This window comes from Pleurodeles waltl, chromosome 5 (genome assembly GCF_031143425.1).
Source record: "Pleurodeles waltl isolate 20211129_DDA chromosome 5, aPleWal1.hap1.20221129, whole genome shotgun sequence".
NCBI lineage: Eukaryota > Metazoa > Chordata > Amphibia > Caudata > Salamandridae > Pleurodeles > Pleurodeles waltl.
The window spans coordinates 1149691239-1149709740 of NC_090444.1; the positions used below are offsets into that span (position 1 = coordinate 1149691239).

An 18502-nucleotide genomic window follows, 5' to 3' on the forward strand; every position below is an offset into this window, starting at 1 on the left:
TCTCTCTCTCTCTCTCTCTCTCTATTGCTTTGTTGGCTTGACGCATTTCCATGCTGATGCGCACTGCACCTCCATTGTCCTTTTTTGGCAGTACCACAATGGGCGACACCCATGGTGTGGGACTAATAGAGCGCTCAGTAATATCATGTTTCAGAAAAAGCTTCTAGTTCCTACTTGACTGCTTCTTGTAGATGAAATGCTATCCTGCTGTGTTGTTGTGCAACAGGCCTGATGTCTTCATTAATGTGAAGTTGCACCTTTATCATTGTAAGCCTTCCTAGACCATGAAATAGTTGTGGAAATCGACTCACAATACCAAGTTGAGTATTTATGTTGTAATTGACAGATATCAGCCCCATGTCAACAGCAGTTGCAAAGCTAACTAGGTATGCAAGAGATGGAGGCCCATATTTATACTTTTTGACGCTAAACTGCGCTAACGCAGTTTAGCGTCAAAAAGTTTTGCGCCGTCTAACGCCATTCTGAAGCGCCATGCGGGCGCCGTATTTATGGAATGGCGTTAGACGGCGCAATCAGACCGGCGCTGCCTGGTTTGCGTGGGAAAAAACCACGTAGACCAGACAGCGCCGGCGTAGGGGGAAAATGGCGCATGGGCGTCTTAAAATGGGGCAAGTCAGGTTACGTCGAAAAAATCGTCTTAACCCGACTTGCGCCATTTTTTAACGACGCCCATCCCCCATCAACATGACTCCTATCATTGTAAAGATAGGAGTCATGCCCCCTTGCCCAATGGCCATGCCCAGGGGACTTCTGTCCCCTGGGCATGGTCATTGGGCATAGTGGCATGTAGGGGGGCACAAATAAGGCCCCCCTATGCCACCAAAAAAAAATATAAAAAATAAAAAATTATACTTACCTGAACTTACCTGAATGTCCCTGGGGTGGGTCCCTCCATCCTTGGGGGTCCTCCTGGGGTGGGCAAGGGTGGCAGGGGGGGTCCCTGGGGGCATGGGAGGGCACCTGTGGGCTCATTTTGAGCCCACAGGCCCCTTAACGCCTGCCCTGAGCAGGCGTTAAAAAGTGGCGCAAATGCGCCGTTTTTTGCCACGCCAACTCCCGGGCGTCTCTTTTGCCCGGGAGTATAAATACCACGTAAAGGCCTGGGAGTCATTTTTTAGACGGGAACGCCTCCCTTGCATATCATTAACGCAAGGAAGGGGTTCACGCTAAAAAATGACGCACATTCCGGGAACTTTGGCGCTATTCGCCTCTAACGCCATAGTATAAATATGGCGTTAGTTGGCGTTAGTTTTGCGTCGAAATTGCGTCAAAAAAAACGACGCAATTTCGGCGCAAACGGAGTATAAATATGGCCCGGAGTACCTTGAGAACGTGAATTGGCGCCTGCACAGATGTCTTCTTATGCTGCAGTGTTGCTATGAATGATCCTTGGCTCTGCAACGTTTGGAAGCAGCACATGTACCTTTGTACTTGATACTTTTAGTCGTGGTGCAGGTGATAAACTGTGAAATTGTTGCACTGGCATGATGCTGATCGACGCACCGCTATTGATTCCAAAAGTTACAGGGCAACCGTTGACTTTCAGTTTGATTTTGGGGCAATGTCCATATGAGTTCTTTTGCTTTCTCAGATCACTTGTTTCTGCCCTTCTTTTATCTTCCATGCAAACAGAAAGACCCGCTTGTGCATAGTGTTCCCTATGATCATTGTACATTTACCCTCGTCACTGTTGCTCGATGGTGACATTAAGGAATTCTTGCAGGATGAACTTGATGATGATAGACTTCGTTTTTATTCGACCAGTCGGAGTTGAAGTTGTGTTTTGCCTTTGTGGTTGTGGCAAGACTACATCTGGGCCCTTTTGGCGTCCATTTTCTCCTCCTTCTTCTGGAAGTACTGGTTCCGTGCCTGAGCTTGGGTCACCGGCCTGGCCCACTCACTATGTGATACCTTCTTCACTTTTGACGGTGAGTGTATTTTCTGTTTCTTGGATGCTCTGGTCTTTGCTTTCATCTTTTTGTTTCATTTGACTAATTTCTTTGTGCTATTTTGGCAGCTTTCTATTTTGAACCCAACTTGTGACTTTGATAATGGTGGTCCGTGCATTCAAGCTGCCCTGCTCAAGTCAAGAATCAGAACACAGTGGATGCTACTTGCTAATTTGTACAGAATGGCCTCTCCAGCAGGTCTCAACCAGCGTGTCTGATGCTTGGTCTTACTGGAGAGCATATAGTTATTTCTCATACCTGATTGTTGCTGCCTTTTAGTGTTGTATGTGGTTGTCACTGCCTGTGTTGTCCCTGTTTGTCATTGCTTTTAGTGTTTTCTTTGTATGACTGATGGCTCGATGTTGTGGCGGAGCAGCTTCTTTTTTCCTTAGCCTGCCTGGCAAATCTTGGTGGGCTTTTCCAACGGTGCTCCCGAGACCTCTCACGGGCTAGAGTGGCCACTTGCACTCCACATAACCAACTGCAGGCTACTTCATTTCGGCTTGGACGCATGTGGCACGCACGACCAGTTTGCTGTTTCTAGCAAACTCTCAGTAGAGCACTTCTATTTCTTTGGGGCACTTATCCCCTACTCATCGCCAGGTGTAGCATCCTCTCCAGTCTGGTAGCATGCACAAGATCACATCACACACAAAGCTCGTAGTCAACGTTTACTCATCAGGGTCCACAATTCAACTGAACTCTCAATATCCCAATAACCATTAAAGACCACACCTTGACATCTCCCAGATCGATTACATAATTTCCTTCATGCAAGTCACAGGGTCCTAATGTTTAACAGATCTAAGACACTACAAGAACCACCAGAGATGGTGAGCTTCTCTGCAAGATAAGTGGGGGTGCTGGTTGTGATGGCTCTGTAAGTGATGCTGCTAGTTTTGAAGATGGTGCTGACAAGGGGAGCTAAAGGAGTTCCATCAAGGTGGGGGTGATGTGATTGTATTTCTTCAGGCTGAAGATGAGACGTGACATGGAGGTTATGATGTCCCTATGGGGTGCCCGTGTGGTGTCTGGGAGGCCATAGAGTGTTTCCTTGGTTGTAGTGAAATAACCTTGTCTAAACTGTGTAAACTAGCATCAATTTCCTATAAAAAAAAAGGAGGCAGAATTGACTTTTTTCAAGTGGAAAATACAACCCAGTCAACATAGAAATTACCCATGGTGGAACTTTTCCTAACAAGTCATCCCAAACAATTTAGTGACTTAACTGGCAGACCATCCTTAAGTCCAAGATGGAACTGTTTTGTAGTATGGTTGAATCATGTCATGCATGGTCTGACAGACTCTCTTGAACATATTTGCAATCAGTAAAAACAAGCTCTAATGTATGTTTCAATTTGTATGGGACGGCTATTGTGAGCTGTCCAATTGCCATATGCTGTATTACTAATTCTAAATGGTGTTAGTAGGTTATATTCTTCTGAGGTATTAGGATGTTCTCCCCAGACAATGAAACCTCCTAACACAACCATCTTGGTTACTTGGCTAGTTCTGTCAATTTGTCTGTTTTAGCATTTATATACAGTGATTGCAATGGGGAGAGAGGTGGAGTCAATTAGGGCCAGATGTACCAAAGGGTTTTACCCATTCTGTGTCTATGGGAAAAAGCTTTTGTACATATGGCCCTAAATGTCTAGAGAATAAAATGTGGCCTCACTTATTGGGTTGGTTAGGGATTAAAATATTAGCAATGCTTAATACTAGATGAACATAATCAACAAGATGAGCACACAGGTACCCCCCTTTCCCTTAGGTCCCTCTGGAGCAGTCTCTTTGACCTCTCTTACTGTGCAAACAACTCAGTTAGATCTGGTCATAAGAATATTAATTTGTATAGGCACTGTTTATTTAATTTTAAAAAAAGACACATTTCCGCCGTCTGTTGTTTCCCCATCCCTTGCCCCTCTAGTGTACCCCAAAGCATTTAGTTGCTGTCTTAGTGCTTTATAAAACACCAACTAAACAAATAAATAGATTAAAAAATAAATACATAACAATAACACCCAATGAAACCAAGAAACAAAGCCATTGATCTCAGACTGCACGTGGCATGCAGTAGGTCTTGCAATTATTCTTCTGCAGTATGAGTATTATCACATTCTTTTTTTCTGACCAATCTGATTGAGCTACATTTTGTTACTATAGATTAATAATAATACAAACATACAATATTAACAGTGAAGGTTTAAATCAGAAAATATTTGTTCTAACAAAATTTATTATGCAATTATTACAAAGTTTCAAGATTTTTCCATTTCGATTAATAATAAAAATAACTGGGATAGTTATTACACACATTATAGAATACAATGTAAAGTGATTCCAACAAATAGCACAAGAAATACAGTGCATTTATTTATTTTAAATCGGAGAGACAAATACGTTCTTGTTCACAGTGTTTGACAGAGTTACAGCAAAGCTTGTCACGTGGGGTTCTGTATGAAGTCATGCTCTTAAAAATAGTCCATACGAAGGCTGTGCCACAAAGAGAATAAAAAACTGTTCCTCAAAATGTGAAGTATCGGGCAAACCATTCCTGGTGCTGTGGATCGGACGAAGTCACTGGCGAGCCATCAGTCTGGTGAGGGCTAAAGTCATAAAAGAGAACAAATATTAAAACAAAATCTAAGTGGCAGAATTCACAAGTCTGGAAAAAAGAAATCAGCAGCTACATGATTACATTTTCAATTCACAAGGCCTTCTGCTCCCACCCAAGTCATACATAATACTATTTTGTTGTAAAATGTATAATCCTTGTGTAACCCTATCATCCAGTCCATTGGAGCGCACAAGCAGCACACACAGTGCGATATTAATTGTACATGTAATACGTAATCCATAAATATTTAATTGAAAAATAGGAAAGTGAATAGCAGCTAGCCTTTGTTTTTTTTTTTTAATTTGAGGTACGTCCTCATTTTTTGTCAATTTAAAGAGTCCCTCTTTTAGCATCCTTTTTGTTGAAATTGTTTTTAGAAGCATGATGTAACCATCATGCGAATGCAGAAATGTGCTGAAATGCTAAATGTTTTCATTTACTGAACAGAAACACACTTTGGGATTATACATAAATTACATTTAAGGGATCCCACAGAAGGAGTTTCGTGCATTCGATTTTCATGAATTCGGAATCATATATATAATTTTTTTTAAATAAATTGTAATAAATTACTGCCTTCAAGTCTCCTGCTAGAGACCAAGGGATGCATAGCAACACAATTACTTTAGCTTTTTGACGAGATTCTTTGGCTTGTTAGCACACACAAAACAAGAGTGAAAATACATACCATTTCACAGGGAAAACGCACTTCAAAGACATTCCAGTGACTGCCAATCCTGGACTTCATGCAGGCTAACATGCATCTTACTGACACTAAACATATGCAGACACATGCAAAGCAGAAACAACAGGGTAAAATATACATAGAATTGGCAAAACACGTAACAGAAGTGGTTTAGAATATGGTTTTCTATCACTTTTAATTTCTACATCGAAGTCCTCCTGGTGACAATAATGCCACATAGAATGGCGGAGGTCCATGTGCCAGGTTCAGTGACACCAGGGTCTTTGCTTGAATTTATCAGAAGAATGTGCTGTGCAAACTCAACAATGACAGTCAATAGACTAGAAACTGCTGTGCAGCGGACAAACTCATAAAACCCTACATGCCTGTAGAGATGGCATGGGGTCACAGCTGGCAATCATAAATTGTTTGCTATAAAAATTAACAGATTTTCGTTGGGGGCCATTAGTTTGGGCACCATACTTCCAATGCACAAGTCAATATTCAATATCATAGTTCTTTTATTTTCATTGACTATTATGATACAGTGCCATGCAAAATAAAAAAAAAATAAAAAAAAAAAAAACAACCATGCAAAATACAAAAATGGTAAAATAATTACAAGGAATATAAAAGTGCTTTCTACCACATTTGGAGAACAAAACTGCTTGGACAAAAGCTCAACACACAAGGTAATTTGATGGCAAAAATTTGCAAACACAACAATTATATCAATAGATTAAAGCTTATGTAATTTACATCTTACACATAAATACGTGGGACACATTTCATATTTCAGCAAACTGTACAATAATAAAGGAGTACTGTAAAGAGGTTTACTATATATACATATTATAAAATAAACCACAGAAAGAGCTGTTGTCTTCAGGCATGAAAGCAATGGGTTTCATTTAGATCCAAAAGGATATGAAAGTCACGCTTTGCCCAAATATGAAAATATACCTGGTGAGTCTCTGCTCACCTCAAAAACGTCTTGGGCTCTTTGGGTGGCACTGGTTGAGGAAGTGGTTTGCTGCTGTTGAACTCAATATCGTGGATGGGTGAATTAGGGATTGGTTCCAGGCGGGTAGGATGTCCATTGCCCACTGGGCTATTCTCCGTGGCACTTAGATTAGGGACACTGACAAACCTGTTAGCGGATTTATCATTCTTCTTCTTTTGCTGCATGAAAACAACAGATGTGAGGAAGGTTCCTTGCACCACATTTGCTCATACAGTAAATGATGAGAAAGGAACATTGCAAAATATTTTTAGTGCTTTAACACGTATGCCCTGTTAGTCACTTTTCAAAATTGTATGGAGAAAACTTAGCTAAATAGACACACTACCATACAGCTACTTTACCTTAGTTCTAAGAGAAAATTAAAAATGAAGTTCATTGCATGTAGGTGAATAAACTGAAAGTAGCGGGAGAACAATTTATTTCAACACATTTGTTTGCCGAAAGTATTTCTGAAAAATATGTTTTACCTAATCAGGACACTGGAATGTTGATCGCTCCACTGCAGACAGTGGAGTGACGCGACGTGACAGTCGACTAATTACGGCTGACATGGGCAATCTCCTGTAGCATTTCCAAGTATTTATTTCTGTTTCTCTCTCGTTGGTTTAAACAATTATACCCTCAGTGAGTGTATTGTTCAAATGACATTATAACGGCCGCTGATTTCAACAGTTGCAAATGCCTTCTCCTTCGTTATTGGGCCATGCCTGTTGCTCAAGTCTATTACTCACATAGTGGACCTTAAACGACAGGGACAGCCTAGAGCATGGGTACTCACAAACATTTTCTCAGGGGCCGCACTGTTTGGTCTGTGATGTGCCCGAGGGCCGCATTGATGCCAGCAGGGTGGCGGTTGGAGGGCTGGGGGTGGGGAGAGGTAGTGGTAAAGTGGTTGTAGAGAAGCATATACATCTAGTGTCTGAATTGCACAACGGGAAACCAGAAACAGGTATACATTCCGGCTTCTCCACTTAACCAAATTGTGTGATCCTAGGCAAATGTTTTGTTTCTCTTTACCTCCTTTATTCCTTTTTCTTCATCATCACATATAAAGACCTTGAAATACCTCATCAGAATGTATGTTGTATAAAACTTTGTGTCTGATTTAAGAAACTATCATGTTGTTCATGTATAATAGAAACCCAGGCCTCCCAAAGAATTCACATAACAACTCACTTGCCTCTTAGTTCACAATTCACATTGTTGTCAGGGTCTTGAGCGGAGGGGGGAATGATAGTTTCTAAATTCTTGTTTGAAAACTTTCACTTTAAAAAAAAAAAATACTTCTCAATGCAGTGATATCATCTTGTGTACTAAGGTGAAGCGGTTCTGCAGGTTAATGAAATCCACTTTTTAAATGTCAGTCAGATCATACTTTTATACTTTTGCTGCAAAATGTCTTTAATAATAAAGGTGTTTCTAAAGTTAAGAGGTCCTGGACACCCTAGTTACTCCCTTTCTTGAACTTCAAATACCCTCCAAATGCATACTTTCCTGTTTATTAAAAATATTTTTTAGTGCTAGTGCCGAGTCGAGTCAACAGCAGCACAGTGCTGCTGTTGACCTGGGTTCCGTATGTAAATGTCAGAAGTGCCGTACTTTGAGTATCACTGGCCTAGAGCAACCGACTGTAATGCTATTATAAGTAACACTTAAGTCGCTACAATAATATGTGAAATACTTGTTATTAGAAAAAGGAAAATTATAATTTTAGTTTCCCAGTCTATCCATAAATAACATCAATGCCCCCCTGCTTATTATTCTTCCTTAGTTTATCTAGTGGGAGAGATTTCCTAGCTTCAAGTCTGCTTCTTGCAGTAAATCTTAATTTGCCAAGGAAAGACACTTTAAAACACGCTGAAAAAACAACTAGAAACCCACCCGCTTCCATTTTGAAGACGTTACTTTTCACTGATGCATTGGTTTATTTTTCTTCTTGGTATTGTACCCTCCCCTTCTTTACATAAAGCATCAGCTATTTTCCATTGTTACTTCTATTATCCCTATGTTGACACTGGGGCTAGACAATTGCCAGAGATGCCACTTTTTAAAAATTATTATTTATTAAGCAAAACATTCACCTAAGTATCTGGGCACCAGGAATGGAAGAGGGAAATGTAAAAAGCAGGAAAAGAAGTAAACATAGGAGAATCACCAACCGACTATCTCAAGATAAAGACTAGAGCTGACAAAATAAGTGCATTTGTGCAGCAGATTTAAAAGACCTGACGTTAAGTGTAGCGCATACCCGCAGCCAAAGACCATTCCATCGCTTGGGATCCAACAAAAGAAAGGCTCTGCCCCCACCAAAGAGAGTGCTAAAACCAAGGAACTGTTTGCATGGAGGTAGAGTTGCATCATAGTGAACTTGCCTGCTGGTGACGAGTCACCAGGCATGCTACACAAGAAGGTCCAATTTTGTGGTAAGCTCTCTGGTGAGGCAGACAACTTTCAGATGGATTCTAGTTTAATAGGGAGTGAGCTAAGGGTATGCCTTACTTTGGACTCGTGGTCGAATTTCCTAAGACATTTTTCTAGCCTGACTGCTATAATTGGGAGATGTTAAGGTGTGGAAATTACTTGATCTGGAAGGGGCTTCTCCTTGGGGACAAACATACAAACTTTTCTCTCGATTTTAAGTTGCAAACACCCAGTCATCCAAACATTTTGAATTTGAGAGTTACAGGAAAGTTCTTATTCAAAAAAGAATCGCAGGTTCTTGAACTGCCTTACAGCAATATGTGAGAAGCTGACTGATGTGGACAATTGAAGAGAAGTCTAGGACTCAGATTGCCCTCCAATTACTAGTGGGCCAGTCTTCTCTCCATTTATTTTAAAGAAATGATTTAGCGTCCATCTCTGAATGCCAATCATACAGTCTTCCAACCTGCAGGTGGATTAGATGAGGACTGTTGAAACCTAAGCAGCCATTGGGTATCATCTGCATACCAGAGTGTTTACAAGCTAAATGACCTTATCAGAAAGAAAAGGGTTTGGATGTAACCGTTAAAAATACCAGAAGACGACTTTGGGTGGTTCCAAAGGGGTAAGGGCTACTGACAGAGATCTATTTTCCAAGAATGAAGTGAACCAGGATAAAGCCTTGCCAACCAAACCCACAGCATTGAGATGCTGCAACAAGATGTCATGTTTGGCTATGTCAAAAGATGCAGAGATGTCTAAACGTAGCATCTCTCCTGCTCACCATCCTATAAAGTTTGTAATTTATTGAGAATGGCCACAAAAAGCATTCTGTGCTGAATCTAGGGCAGAAGGCCGCTTGCTCATATCAAGAAAATTATGCAAAGTGGCTAAACAGCCAGGAAGCTGTGTCTCCGTCACCTTAGATAAAGCTGGTAATTAGGTGCTATGACAATGATTTTTCATCTCTGATGCACCTTGCCTGGTTGTTTTCAAAATGGGATGGTGGGGGAGGGGGAGGAGTAATGATTCCTTTCGCAAGTCGTTCTGGAATCTTTTAAGCTGATACTGAAGCATTTGCTAGTGCCCTTAATCGGACCCCCATTAACAGTCATAAGATCTTTTACGCCATTACTCTGTCCTGGGTAATTTGCTACTTCAATCCCAACTCAAAGCCTATGCTGTCCACACAATGGTGAGAACAGGAGATGGCAAAGTTGAAGTAAGATTAATAAAAATAATAGTTGCGTTTCAAAGGGCGTACAGCCTGATCTTATTTTCTGCCTTGCAGCCATTTGAGCGACTGAAGTATGCTTATTTACTCTAAATGAGTCCACTGTTACCAGCTGTATATTTGAGACCCACTTCTACTACTATATTTACAAAACCTTTTAACAGTGCACAAAATACTAATAGTAATGATACCACCAGTTAAACAAGTTACTTACCTTCGGTAACGCATTATCTGATAAAGAATCTATCTAGCTGCAGATTCCTTACCTTTGAATTCCCTGGCATCAGATTCGAATCTGAATCTTTTTGCTGAGCAATACCCTCCGTGCACCGTCGGGTGGTGTTGTTCGGTTCCGCGTGCGTTGTCCGGCTCAGTGTGGCTTCATCAGCGTCGCTGGAGCCGTCTGTGACGTCACGGTCATCTATTTAGATGCCACCTTGGCACGCGTACGTCAGTTCTTTTATCCACAAAACTTCCACGCCAGAAGCACTGAGTCATGGATAGAACCAACATTTGTCCTGGCAAAACTAGGGCCCTGAAAAGGGATAAACCCTAACCCTACCAGTTATATCCGCAGAGCAGGGAGGCATGGGTGGATGTAAGGAATCTGCAGCTAGATAGTCTCTACCAAATAATGCGTTACCGAAGGCAAGTAACTTGTTCATCTGATAGAGACTTCTAGCTGCAGATTCCTTACCTTTGAATAGGTACCCAAGGCATAACCTCCTTGTGGTGGGCTGCGGATACTACTCCTTACACTAAAATGTCCTGTACGACTCAAAGGGCAAAGTACCTGTCCCTTTGTACCTGACTGTCCAGGCAGTAATGTTTTGCAAATGTGTGCAAAGTCGCCCACGTTGCGGCCTGATAGATCTCCAGGATTGGTACGCCTCGTGCTAGCGCAGTGGTAGCAGCTTTGCCCTGGTAGAATGGGCCCACAAGCCCTCAGGAGGCTGCTTCCTGGCCAATGCGTAGCATATCTTAATGCAGAAAAAGACCCAGCGTGAAATTGTTCGCTTCTGCACTGCCCAACCTTTCTTTGCTCCAAAGTACCCCAGCAAAGAGTTGGCCATCCACCCGGAACTGTTTTGTGCGGTCAAGGTAGAACAACAACGGTCTTTTTGTGTCTAGCCGATGGAGTCTGCCCCTCCGCTTTAGAGGGATGCAGTAGAGCAAAGAAGGTGGGCAGGGTGACGTTCTGACCCAGATGAAATGGGGTCACCACCTTGGGAAGGAAAGAGACACGACGTCTGAGAACCACTTTATCTGGATGGATAGTGAGATACAGTGGCTTTGATGACAGGGCTTGCATCTCATTCACCCTCCTGGCAGAGTTATTGCCACTAAGAAGGCTGTCTTTATGGTGAGCAGCTGGAGGGGACAGTTGTGCAAAGGCTCAAAGGGGGCACACATGAGAAATGTGAGGACAAGATTTAAGTCCCATTGAGGCATAATAAAGGGCGTAGGGGAAACATATGTACAAGCCCTTTAAGGAATCTATGTACAATGGGAGATTTGAACAAAGAAGGCTGGTCAGGCAGCCGAATAAATGCCGATAAGGCAGAAAGATAGCCCTTTAGAGTCCCTAAGGTAGAACCCTGCAGGGATAGAGAAAGAATGAAGAATGTCAGAGAGAGAAGCAGAAAGAGGGTCAATAGACCTTTCTGTACAATAATATACAAAGCATTTCCAATGGCAGGCGTATACCGTTTTAGTGGGGGGACTCCTGGCTGCCAAAATAACCTTACAGACTTCAGGAGAAAGGTAAAAAACCATCAACTGCTGCTGCTCAATCTCCACGCATGAAGGCGCAGAGTTGACAGGTTCGGGTGGAGAACCATCCCCTGCTGCTGCGACAGAAGATCCCCTCGAAGGGGCAGCCTGATTGGAAGATTGATGCTCATTTTGAGGAGTCGGGATACCAGACTCTTTTTGCCCAACCCCGAGCGACTAAGATGACTTGGGCCTGGTCGTTCTTGATCTTCTTGAGAACTCTGTGCAGAAGTGGTATGGGCGTAAATGCGTATAGGAGGCCTGAATTCCACTTGCGGTGAAAAGCGTTGCCGAGCAATTGCCGTCTTGGAAACTCCAATGCGTAATACTGCTGACACTGCACGTTCTCTGCGGAGGCGAATGGATCTAACCAAGGCTCTCCCCACTGCTGAAAAAGTCCTTGTGCCACCTACAGATGGATATATCATTTGTGATCTGCTAGGCATCGACAGCTGAGTTCGTCCGCCCTGGCGTTCAGAAAACCTGCCAGGTGTTGAACCACCAGGTTATACCCTGCTGTTCCAGCCATGTCCAAAGACGCAGAGCCTCTTGACAAAGGGTCCACGACCCCACACAGCCCTGCTTGTTGCAGTACCACATTGCAGTGGTGTTGTCCGTGAGCACCTGCACCATCTTCTCTTTCACAACAGGAAGAAATGTTTCAATGCTAGCCGGATTGCCCGGAGCTCCAATAAATTGATATGGAGCCCGGATTCCGCTGGAGACCAGAGGCCCTTGATCTCTGCCTCTCTCAGGTGGCTGACCCATCCCAGAAGTGACGCATCCGTCACTACTGTGAGATCTGGTTGGGGAAGGGAGAGGAGTCTGCCTTTGACCCAATTGGAGTTCAATAACCACCACTGCAGGTCTCTTGCAGTTCCCTCTGAGATCTGAACCGTGTCAGTAAGATTTCCCTGATGCTGTGCCCACTGGAACTTCAGATCCCATTGCAGAGCCCTCATATGCCATCTGGCATGTTTGACTAACAGGATGCAAGAAGCCATGAGTCCGAACAGCCTCAGAGTCTGTCTCACTGAAATCCATCAGCTGAAACATCGGTATCATAACTTGAATATCTTGGACTCGCTGCTCGAGAGGATAGGCCTGAAAGTGCAGTGTCCAGAAAAGCTCTGATGAAATCGAGCTTCTGAGAGGGAGTCAGGTGTCACTTCATCACGTTTATAGTGAACCCAAGCGAAAACAGGAGGTTCTCCGTAGTCTGAATGTGGGTGGCAAGAGCCTGGGCGTAGGAGCCTTCAACAGGCAGTCGTCGAGGTAGAGGAAGACTGAAATCCCTAACCTGCGCAGGAGAGCTGCCACCACCGCCATGACCTTGGTGAACATCCGAGAGGCACTGATGGGACCGAAGGGGAGCACAGTAAACTGAAAGTGTTTGTGGCCCACCTTGAACAGCAAGTAACGCCTGTGGGTGGGCAGGATGGGGATATGAAAATACGCATCCTGCAAGTCCAACGCTACTATCCAGTCTCCTTGATCTAGGGCAGACAAGACCTGAGCAAAAGTGAGCATCTTGAATTTCTCCTTTTTGAGGAAGAGATTGATGTCCCTTAAATCCGAAATAGGGCGAAGACCCTTGTTCTTTTTTGGGATCAGAAATTAGTGGGAATAACAACCACTGCCTATGTCTGAAATTGGGAAACTTTCTATGGCTCCCTTGGCCAAGACAGCCGTAATTTCCTCGCGGAGTAAGATCAAATGATCCTCCATCAGCCGTTCTTTTTCAGACCCCTCCCACTCGTGCCTGGCTGTTCAAAATAAGCCTCAGGCACTGATCTGGGCCTAGTCGGTGCCATCGAAGTTGGAATCGGCGTTGTACGATGTCTTTCCAGCTCTAGATCATCAGGAATGAGGATGGGGCTACCCCTACAAGTGGGTGCTGGTGGTGGAGGGAGCGTCGATGTCGGGGCGGCACCTCTTCCTCAAGTGCCCGAGGAACTCGAGTGGGACGAAGAGGACTTGGGGCCCCTGGAGCGGTTCGTGACCTCTTCCTTGAGCGGGACCGTGACCTCTGAGGAGTCGCGCCGACCGAAGTCAACTGCCAGGCTACCATGAGCTTTAGGGACCGCTCCCTCAAAGCTTTCAGGGCAATGGCCTGGCAGTCTGAGCACGACTTTGGAGCCGTGGTCCCTGTCGAGGCACCGTCACCGTCATTAGGGTCCGTCACCAACATTGCGCAATGACAGGTGCCCCCACGGCTTGAACCCCGTCTTCCTAGAGGACATCCTTGCACAGACGACAAAAGATCTTCAATAAAATATCGAAAAAAGGCTTGCCAAAAAGGCAAAGGGTAGCTCGATCTCGGACCCGCGCTTAACCGGCGCGGAAGGAAAGAACGACCGTGATGTCACAGACGGCTCCAATGACGCTGATGAAGCCACGCGGAGCCAGACGCATGTGGAACCGAACGACGCCACCCGACGGCGCCCGCAGGGTATTGCTCAGCAAAAAGATTCCTGATTCCAAGCTGACGCTAGGGAATTCAAAGGTAAGGAATCTGCAGCTAGATGTCTCTTTCAGATAGATTGATACTACTTTTACTGCACCACAGAGAAGTAGAATGATACACACACTTTTTTATAGTTCATCAAACCACCAGATAACATGGCGAGGCAAAGACTTTTTCAGGTGTTGCCACCTTTCAATCTACTGTTAAAAACTGTAATTTCCTCTTACAAAACAAGTTGACTTGAAGTCCATGAGTAATAAAAATGTTACTAGAGGTGAGCCTGCACTCGAGCACCTACGTTTAGAGTCCCAGTGAAAATATTTTTTTCTTTGGGTGCCTTTTCCAGTAGTAACAATACAAATCTGAGGACATCTGTTATAAACTGTGGTTATCTGGGCTAGTGCCAATAGACAGCTGCCAGCATTAGCCATACTGTAGCAGCTCTCCCGAGAAAAACCCAGTTTGTCCTAGAGAGTCCATTGCTTGATACAATTTTGTCACATCTCGTAGCGCCTTAACTGATTTTGGCAGGCTTCTCCCCTGCAGATGGAGAGCTCCCCATTACCTCATGACCTGTCTTAATCACTCCTAACCATGTGAGGGAAAGTCCTCACTCACAAGACAGGCATTGCTTTGCCCCCAACCTACACTATGTCAATTTTTAAACTCCCCCACACTCAGAATCACATACAAACACTTGGTCTTCGCATGCAGTCCAGTGCTACCAGGGGTCCCGAACTACCACCCTAACTTGATGTGACAAATGGCAGGAATATGGCACACAGTGGTGATTAGAGTATTGACGAGAGCTCCATTGCACACTGACTGTCCTACTTTGGGCCCTAAGACCGTCCCCAAAAAATGGTGAAAGACATGTCCTTTCTTAGATGGCAGGAAAGAGCTTGCGAAACAGGTGGGGTCTGTTTACCAATCATAGATTCATAGTGTTTTTACAAGTGCAGGAGCAGCTTGGACTGGGGCCAGCACAGTTCCTACAGTATGCTAGTATGGCGCATATGGCCCCTGTAATCTGAGAATCCTTCAAGTTGATACAATTCAGTTTTTTGCATCAAACATATCTTACCCCGAGGACATAAGCACTGATTTATAGGGGAATGTGGGTGTGACAGATGTGGTCTTGCGGCAGCTAATTTTCTAAATATGGCATGGGCCTGTCAGAAGTTGGATGGTTTTTGGGGGGAAATAATGAGCATCATGGGTCATGTTACTGACATGATAATGGAAAGGTAAGATGGCACTCCTAACCCTGGCACTGGGGACTGTGCTTGTAAAATGCAGTATTGCAAAACACTGGGTGTCCTCTAATGCACTGGGGTGACTAACTCCAAAGAAGACTTAACTGAATGGACATAGGCAGACAAACAACACACGAAAGTGTGAGAGAGATGATAAGCTCATGGCGGACCTTGCTACCTACAGTTAGATGTTATCCAAGATTATAGACTAACCAAACAATATTCTGCCTTAAAGGGTGGCAAGTGGGCCTGAGAGATTTGAGGCCTTAAATGGGAATAATGTTTTGCTGAGCTGTTAGGAGAATTTGAGGTTGAAGCGATGTTGATCTGCAATGACCGTATTTTAACACTGATTCGTGATGTAACACAGTCTGATTCGTAAATGTACTTTATTACTATGTTTGAAAACAATTAATAAAAATAATAAAAATAACAAGCAAACACCTAGACTCAAACCACAGTAACCTCACACACATGCACCAATCCTTCTTACAGCCCACCCATGAAGCAGGCAAAACAAGTTGCAGAACCTAATTTAAGAAACAAACTTCTTATTACAAGTTGATGGTGCAAAATGTTTATTAAATAATAACACCTGTGCAGAACAGGTTAAATCTTTACTGTGAGATACAGCGTTACTGCACAGACGTCCATCCAGTCACTTTAAATAGGTCCTGGCAGGTCATGCTCATTAACATACACTGAGGTGCGGCAGGCTTCAAATCTCACAGACAGCCATCATCATGCATGGCCTTGATGCAATCCTCATCTCTGATATGGTGTACATCTACCCTCTCATACATTTTAGACACTGACACCCAATAGTTCAGCATACACAGCATTAATGGCCAACATAAAAGAAAGGTGATCTTGTACCACCTACATTGACAGTACCAAGCTAATAACCACCATTACTCCGTTCCCAACATGTAATGTGCCGAAATTGGACCCCATTCAATATGCTGCGTGATCTCATAACAGCTTTCAAAATCATAAACACAACATCCACCAATCCATCATCAATAAATTCTCCTTCAAAGATACAGCAACACCCCTTCTCAAGGAATTCAATATCTTCTAATGTAATCAGTATCTTCCTTACAAAAGGCTTCTTCCTGACACATTCAAAATAAAGTGTATATACTGAAGTTAGAAGGTTAAGGCTCTCAAGGAAACTAGTTGATAAAACAACAGCCACTATACTGCAGGACAGAAATGAGAACATGCAACTCCTGCATGGCTGCCAATACAGTTCTAGACCACAATGCAGTAGTTAAACAGTGGCCATCCAAGTCATACCTCACATCAAAGACAAAGGGGACCCCTCTCTCCTGGTCCTAATGTATGTCTTAGTTTAATTACATGTTACTAATGATCAAGTTCTGAACAAGATGCTGTCAACATGCATGAATTTCAATGAAAATGTACTGCACTGGTTCCCATCTTCCCTCTCCATCTGATATCACCTTGTTTTTCCATGTGGATGTTTCTAGATTCAAACATCTTCTGGGGACTTATGGAGTACCTTAAGGATCTATCATTTCACTCATCATCATCACATCATCACGATATGGACCTTTAAGATTGGTCTCTTTTTTTTGCCATTCAAAGAATCAATATTCCAAGCACACCGACCGACCATACATAACTATATCTCAAAGTCTCTAAAGTCAAGATTATCCACTCACTCAAAGACTACATCATCCAACTTTAAATGTAAAGAGCCTACATCAACCAGAATCTGGCAAATTACCGATTAACCCTCTTTGGTAACAGTGCTAAACAAGCATAGGTTCAAGATAGCTTCTCAAACCTAAAGCTGGACTGATTCAGACTCAAACTTTCCATGCTAGTACTACTCCTTTTGTTGTTGTACACAGAATGCCATCTTACCTTACATGTAAATGCAGCCTCACAAGTTACATTCATGAAAAAAGGAAAAAACATTGGTGGGTGTTTTTGGCCAAGTGGCAGAGGGGTTTGTGGTTGGGCACCGAATTAGGGAAAGAACATATGACTAAGAGTAAAAAACTCACCATACAGGCAACTTTATCCTTCACAGCAAGTGAGAATGAGAAAGGTAGGAGGAGAACAGAGTACAGAGCTGTTTAGGCCAAGGCAGACTGGTTGTAAAGAACTTCCAGGACAAGTATCACATTGCTCTTTAATGTAGCTTCGAGACAGCACTATCACAAGAGTGTATGTGGGGTAGTCCACATATCTGCCCACCGTATTCCTCAAACAAGTACATTCCTAGAGATTGCTATGACATCGCCTTGGCACCGGTGGATTACAAGTCAGGAGACGCTCACTGCGCCTGCCGGATACTCGGTCAGTGCCTGTTCATTGCTTCCATGAATCGTTGTGTGCATTGAGTTGCACACAATAGGATGTCATAAATTTAGGTTCTTTAGGTTTTCAAGATGGCTCTAGAAGGGTGGACAAGGGAGGTTGGACATTATCAAGGCGCCCGTGTTGCTGGTTATCAGGCAGTCCAAGGTACATTTGTTTTTACATTATAACTGACATAACTCAGGATGGTGCAGCAGCTATACAGATATGAAATTCACAATCAACCATCTACTTCAACCTTAAGGCAGACAATCTGCATCAGAGCTAGCTCTGTGATTCACTTTTACCTAGCAGCATTACAAGCATCATGAAGATCCTTCAAAATTGCAGTATGCAGTTGGTCTTCGCTCTTCATGTTTTTTGTGTCACTTCCTTTTGTGGGACTTCCTTCTCGAATGTCCTGACTACAAAACCTGCTGTGTTTGAGTTCAGGTTTCTCCATTCTAGTTCTGGTGAGTACTGTCATTAATGATAGTCCTGTATTTCTGACGATAGTATGTTCACTATAAGCATGTCTGCCTTGATGTCTTATACTAATGTCCACTTCCTTCATGTGACAACTGGCTCCTTCAAAACACTACCTATGTTTTACTTCATTCCCTTGCACCATATTTCCCTGCTGCCGTCTTTGACGGAAAATTATTTCTCATCCCTCTATTTTGGTGAGCTGCTGGGGGGATTATGTGATTGGGTGCCCCTG

At 43.3% G+C, this 18502-nt stretch overlaps 1 protein-coding gene across 9 annotated transcripts in view; it reads right to left on the reverse strand.

The window, feature by feature from the left end:
- Nucleotides 1-3817: 3817 nt before the first annotated feature.
- Nucleotides 3818-18502, reverse strand: part of FAM184A (family with sequence similarity 184 member A) — a 670286-nt gene continuing 655601 nt past the window's right edge. For 2 of the 9 annotated variants that reach the window (XM_069235388.1, XM_069235387.1), the window contains 2 exons: nucleotides 6258-6457; nucleotides 3819-4579 (listed from right to left, as the gene is read on the reverse strand). In XM_069235388.1, coding sequence (XP_069091489.1) covers nucleotides 4498-4579; nucleotides 6258-6457 — 282 coding nt within the window. In that variant the 3' untranslated portion in view covers nucleotides 3819-4497. Of the gene's footprint in view, nucleotides 4580-5278; nucleotides 5365-6238; nucleotides 6458-18502 lie in introns of all 9 variants that reach the window. The other 7 variants (XM_069235386.1, XM_069235383.1, XM_069235392.1 and 4 more) reach the window with 5 other exon arrangements.